General features: G+C 32.9%; 1 protein-coding gene across 2 annotated transcripts; it reads left to right on the top strand.

Moving 5' to 3' along the window:
• Nucleotides 1-1,470: 1,470 nt before the first annotated feature.
• LOC111305710 (uncharacterized) lies at nucleotides 1,471-6,308 on the top strand. 2 transcript variants are annotated; one of them, XM_022903456.2, is made up of 6 exons: nucleotides 1,471-2,162; nucleotides 2,244-2,280; nucleotides 3,116-3,340; nucleotides 3,450-3,497; nucleotides 5,365-5,807; nucleotides 5,949-6,308. In XM_022903456.2, the coding sequence occupies exons 1-6, from the start codon at nucleotides 1,867-1,869 to the stop codon at nucleotides 6,019-6,021; spliced, it is 1,122 nt and encodes a 373-aa protein (XP_022759191.2). In that variant the 5' UTR covers nucleotides 1,471-1,866; the 3' UTR covers nucleotides 6,022-6,308. The 2 variants fall into 2 exon arrangements, with proteins under 2 accessions (XP_022759191.2, XP_022759190.2); XM_022903455.2 differs by having other exon boundaries at nucleotides 1,473-2,162; nucleotides 3,104-3,340.

A 6,308-nucleotide genomic window follows, 5' to 3' on the forward strand; every position in this document is an offset into this window, starting at 1 on the left:
TTAAATTTTGTCGAAAAATTCATTGGAATCTGAAAATTTTTCAAAAATTTTCAGAAAAAAATTCATAAAAAATTCTCAAAAATTAAAAAAAATCATAAAATTGCTTCTAACCTTTCTGAACACCTTTTTTTTTTTTTTTTTTTTACTCTCTCTCCGTCTGTCTTTCTGTGTGTTTTCTTTGTGATGTATGGATCTATTTATAGGGATTGAGCAGAAGAGTTTTTGATCAATCCCAATTTCATCTTGGATTGGGATTCAATTTTTGAATCCAATCTAGACTCTGATTGAATCTCAAATTCACGGTAAAATTTAAAAAAAAAAATTTTATCCTAATCCCAGCCGAAAAGATAAAAATAAAAAAATATATATTAATAGTAAATAATAAAATATGTTAATAGATAAATAATAAATATATATTAATAAATAATAATAATAAATAAATAAATAAATAAAATATAAAAATAAAAATACGAATGAACTCACCCATTTAGATTAAACTCAATTGATTCGGGCCAGACCCAATTAATCTGAGCCTAAATCAAATCGAGTGTTTACAATGATTATTGTTTTTAACATTTCAATATCATAATATTAGGAAGAAAAAGTTAAAAACAATTAGATTTATACGGTTGATGGTTGATGGAGGTTCAAATGATTGATCATGAACTTGATTGAATTTGGGTCAAACTCAAATCTTTTTTTTTTTTTTTTTTCTAAATCATCATCTTACTGCTAGGTTTGGCTCAAGTTCATCAAACTTTGTTCGTTATACCTCTATCTAAAATCAGCTCAAGTGGTAAGATTAAGAATAAGCTTAAGTAAAAAATTTTTGCATTGGAATATTTAAAAGAAGGATTATGCCAATGAGTGTCTTTAAGACACTTTTAAGATTAGTTAAGTTATTATTTGTGGAAATATTTTATATTAAGTGAAATGGTTAATGATTAATTTCATGAATTCTATTGTATTAAAAATTGTAATATAATCTTAAAAATTACTCTTATGATACTGTTAGCAAAATCATTAAAAAATACTTATAAAAAGTAAAAAAATTAAGATAATATTTTAATAATTATATAAAGATCCCATAATTGATGAACTTCTAATGACTTGGTCTTAAGTCTAAACACACACACACACAAAAAAAAGGAGAGTTAAATAGAAATGTAAATCCAAGAAAAAACGGACAGCATAGAATTCCTGTCCCCAACAAGGACATGTCCAAACAAAGGACAACACAGCCAATTCCAGCCGTTAGCCCGTTGCACACTTTTGAAAGATCCAATCCGACCAAAAACAAGACAAATCCAAAACTTCCAAAACGAAATCCAAGCTGGCAATAGTGATATGATCTTTTGCTTTTACTTCACCCAGTCTTTGCCCTACAGGGACACGTGTCACCTTTTCACGAATCGGTCACCATCATTGTATCCCTCTTTCTCTCTTAATCATTCCCTTCCGCTACACGTGCTGTCGGTCCTTTTTCTCGCCTGATTTTCCTCATTCTAAACCCTAATAATACTCGCCTCAGATTTTTTCTCTCGGTATATCTCTCTCCAAACACTCGAAAATTTTCTTTATTTATTTCTACGTTTTTCACAAAAGCGAAGGAACCCATCAATATTTTCTTTTTTTTTTTTTTGGCTTCCACTGAAAAAAGTTTTCATATTTTAGGAAATCCATAATTTTCCCCCTCCTCAGACGCTCTGCAGAAACCAAAACGAAATAACGTTTGAATTGATTTCTATATTTTTAAACAAAAAACAAAGAAAACCCGTCCATATTTTCTATTCTATTTTTCCACTGAAGAAATGTTAATTTTTTGAAACTCAAAATAAAGGATTGTTTTCATTTTTATTTTTGATAATGGGAGGTGTGACGTCAACGATAGCGGCGAAATTTGCGTTTTTTCCGCCGAATCCGCCATCGTATTCGGTGATGGAGACTGGAGGGAAGCTTGTGATGAATGGGGTGGTGGCGAGGGATAACGTCGACATTTTAAAGGTGGGAACCAAGAGAGGGAATCAGGTGGTGGCGGTGTATATAAAGAACCCTGGAGCTGCCTTGACTGTGCTTTATTCACACGGGAATGCAGCTGATCTGGGTCAAATGTATGATCTTTTCAGTGAACTTAGTTTACATCTCAGAGTTAACTTGTTAGGGTAAGTTAAAAAAGCTTTATCTGAGACCTTTTATTTTTGCTGATTTTTTATTCTTATTTATTTAAATTTTGCTTTTAACAGCTATGATTATTCTGGATATGGACAGTCAACTGGGAAGGTATGGCAGCATAATAGTTATATATATATATATATATATATTAATTGTTTGCTTGGTTGGTAAGAAAGAATGGAGTGAGGGAAGAAGTTTTTGACCGTTGGATCTTTCATTTGGTAAGATAGTAATTGAGAAAGTTGGGAGTGATGAAGAGAGGATCTTATGTCTTCAATTTTTATTTACTGATATTTTCGCTTTCAGAAAATAGAAATATTTGATGAATTAGGAATTTAAGGCATTTTAATAATTTTTTTTCCCTTTACATTGTGTTTGGCAACTTGAATTTGAAGGGGGGATTTGAATTTTAAGTTTGGTATAAATTCTAGGGATAACGCTTATGAAAATCATAAATTTTCATGATTATAGTAATAGTAATCTCCGTGGATTTGTAATGTCTGTATTGAGTAGTGAAGAAATATCTAAAGAGAAAGGTGAGTTTTAAGTTCATTTTCTCATATTATGTTTTGTACATAGGCATGTTAAACCTTTACTTTTTCCTTTTTTACATAGATAGGTATGTTAAATCTTTGTTAATTTATATATAATGTCTCCAATACACAATTTTTATAACAAATCAAATTCAAATTCACACTTTCATATGCATGATATCATACAAAGCATTAATGCCTTGAATTATTGTGCAAAGAAAGCAATATTGTAATTCTTATTTCAGTTATTTGGTTTGGGTCAGTTCTTTACTATGTAAATTGAAAAAAGCGTAATAATGAGGCATCTTATTTCATCCATATTTTAGTTGGATAATTTATGGAAGTATAATTGAGTTATGCATTTTTATATCTTTTCTTATTATGCAATTTCCTGACAGCCAACTGAACAGAACACCTATGCTGACATAGAAGCGGTATATGGATGCCTTGGGGAGAAATATGGAGTGAAGGAGGAAGATGTTATCTTATACGGTCAATCTGTTGGGAGCGGACCCACTCTAGATTTGGCAACTCGGTTACCTAAATTAAGGGCCGTTGTACTTCACAGCCCAATCTTGTCTGGTCTAAGAGTAATGTATCCAGTGAAGCATACTTACTGGTTTGACATATATAAGGTTCTTTCCAACTTTCAATGCACAGTTATATAACTTAATATCTTAACATTTTACTTTATCTGGTGGTAACTATTCTATCTTAATATTTCTTTCCCTGTTCATGATGCAGAATATTGATAAAATACCGTTTGTCAATTGTCCTGTTCTGATAATCCATGTGAGTATTTCTTTAGTTGTTTTTAATGATTTACACTTTGTAGTTGGATATTTGTAAATGTTTGCATGTTATGACATGGTTTGATCACATAAGAGTGATTGACTGTTAAAATTTTAAAGAAACAGAGTGGTTGACAGAGCATCACTACTAGAGTGACTGATGCTATAAATTTGCTTTGCATGCATTTCTTTTTTCAAATATTTATACTTTTACTTTGGGGTTATGCATATTTCTAGTTCCTATACTTTATGTATTTGATCGTGGGTTGCCATTCTAACAAATGATTGAGTAGGAGCTTATATGCTTCTTGTGATTTATGTGTTTCCCTTTGTTGGCTGTATAACAAGTATGAGAACTACTATAGCTACTGGATTTTATATTAAATTACTTTTGATCAGGTATGCAAACACCATGAATAAATTTTTGAAGCCTTAAGGTAACATCCTCTTTTACCATACCGTATGGGGACTTTAGTTAGGGTGTGTATGTGGAAAATCCCACAGATGTTTTGAAATGCTGCATTTTCAGGTGCAGCATTTGATAATTCATTGTTTGTATAGTTGTTTCATAAATTTTGAAGTCACATGAAAACATAGTTATGGTAAAAAATGCAACAAAGAATTGTCATACGTGGGCTGTAGGTTTAAGAAAGTTGAGATTTGAAGAGATGGTTTGAGGAACTGTGTGGTTACAATAGAGAAAAATGGAGAGTGGAATAGGTATCTTGGGTTGGAGAGAGAAATAGGAAGTTCTAGTGATTAGGAGGAAAGAACAAAGGAAAAGAAAAAATATAACAATGGTAGAAATTGGGTGATGTTGAAGTTGCTGGAGTTTGGAGAAAAGTTGGTGGTTATGGCAAATGAGATCTGTGGCCAGTGATAAGCTTGGTGGCTGGAGGTTGGTATATGAGAGCTTCTCTCTCTTTTGGCATTTTGCCTGTTTCATAGGTTTCTTCTCATTTTGACATCTGACCTTTGTAGATCAGATGTAAAGTGTGATTTGGAGCCTTGTGTTACAAATAAAGGGCAATTTACCCAAATAATTCACTTGCATTGCCACACATTGCATGAAATTTGAAATTTATTCTTGAAATATGATCCTGCTTCAAAGTACTTCATCTAAAGTCTAATCACACTGATGCTGTACTTGGATTAGGTAATTGACGATGGGAATTCATTTCTAAAAAGGATTTCAAGTTCTACAATGTCAGCTTCATCTAAATAATACTGTTTTTCAGCCATTGAAAGACAATATCCCAATATGAGGAAACTCTGACTCAAACAACAAATTTATAATTTCTAGCATTTGAATTGCTGGTTTTAAGTTGCCTTGATGTATTTATTTTTTAAAAAATCGAAATACCTCATCCAAACTGATTGTTAGCATATAATAGACCTTTGGTAGTTTGAAAAATGCCCTCAATGCTTCCTGCTACCTCCTGTTTTCGAATGCTTTGCATGAATTCGAGGTTAACACTAGGACATCTTCAATGCTTAATTCTCTTTTTGAAAATCATGTTCTTCCTGTGTGTTGCCAACTTCTTGATGAATTCATGGTGTATCTGGAATTCTTACACACCTCCATATATGGTCTTCATAAATAATTTGATCAGACAATTTGCCAAGATCTTGTGCGTATATATGTCTAATGTTTTCCAACCCTTCAAAAGTGACTAGAAACTCAGGAAGGTTATGATTTGGAGTTGGCAGATATCTTGTTAATAAGTGACAATTCCTTATTCTCAAAATGATTGCTGTATGTTGACAAACATTTTATTGTTACTTGTAATCTTGGAATGTATTGTTAATGTTTCCAGTAAGTATGCTCCTTATGCAAGCATTATTCATTTGTTTTTGTTGTATTCCAGGGGACTGCCGATGATGTTGTGGATTGGTCCCATGGCAAGCAGCTTTGGGAGCTTTGTAAACAGAAATATGAACCTTTATGGGTTAAAGGAGGGAATCATTGTGACTTGGAACTATATCCACAATACATCAAGCATCTCAAAAAATTCATTTCAGCCATCGAGAAATCTCATCTTAGAAAAGGATCTGGCCCACTTCCTGATCAACCAGAGAAGCCTCGGAACAGCACAGATTTTGGGGAGACATCAAGACCAAGCATGGATCACAGAGAAAAGTTTAGCACTAGTTTTGACCAAAGAGAAATGCCACTGTTAAGCACTGATCATAGGGAAAAACCAAGAACCAGCACTGATAAGAGAGAAAAATCAAGAAAGAGTGTGGATCGGCCTGACAAATTCTGTAATGGCTCAGACCAACCTGAGAAAGCTAGGAACAGCATTGATCGGTTAGTTTGAATTCATGCTACCAGTTTCCTTTACCTTTCTATTCCGTGTTCCGTTATTTTATGTGTTAGTTGTGTCCTTATGATGGCATGAGTGTAAACAAAAGTGGTTTTGTTGACTGTTGTAATTGAAATCTAATGCAGCTTTGGGGAGATGATGCGATCAGTTGGATTGTGCAATATTAATTGTTTCAGGCCCACGACAACAGCTGTCTGAGTAGCGGAAAGATCAGTCTACTAATTGAGGTTGTATTTTATTTCACTTTATTTAACTTGATTGGTGGATAGGGGTTGTTTGGGTGATGGGAAAAAAAGCCTAAAGCCATATTTTAGAGTGAAAATAGGAAATCAATTCAATCAGGGGAATTGTGCATCTTAATTGGTTGCCCTTTCGAGTTAATAAATCCCATAATTTGACTTCCCCATTGTATGTGGAAATGCATGTCTGTATGACAACACAGGCATGAACCTTATAGAATATATGAAATTCTGTTCAAAGGCTTA

Source organism: Durio zibethinus, chromosome 21 (assembly GCF_047325235.1).
Source record: "Durio zibethinus cultivar Kanyao isolate XHJ-2024 chromosome 21, ASM4732523v1, whole genome shotgun sequence".
Classification (NCBI taxonomy): Eukaryota; Viridiplantae; Streptophyta; class Magnoliopsida; order Malvales; family Malvaceae; genus Durio; species Durio zibethinus.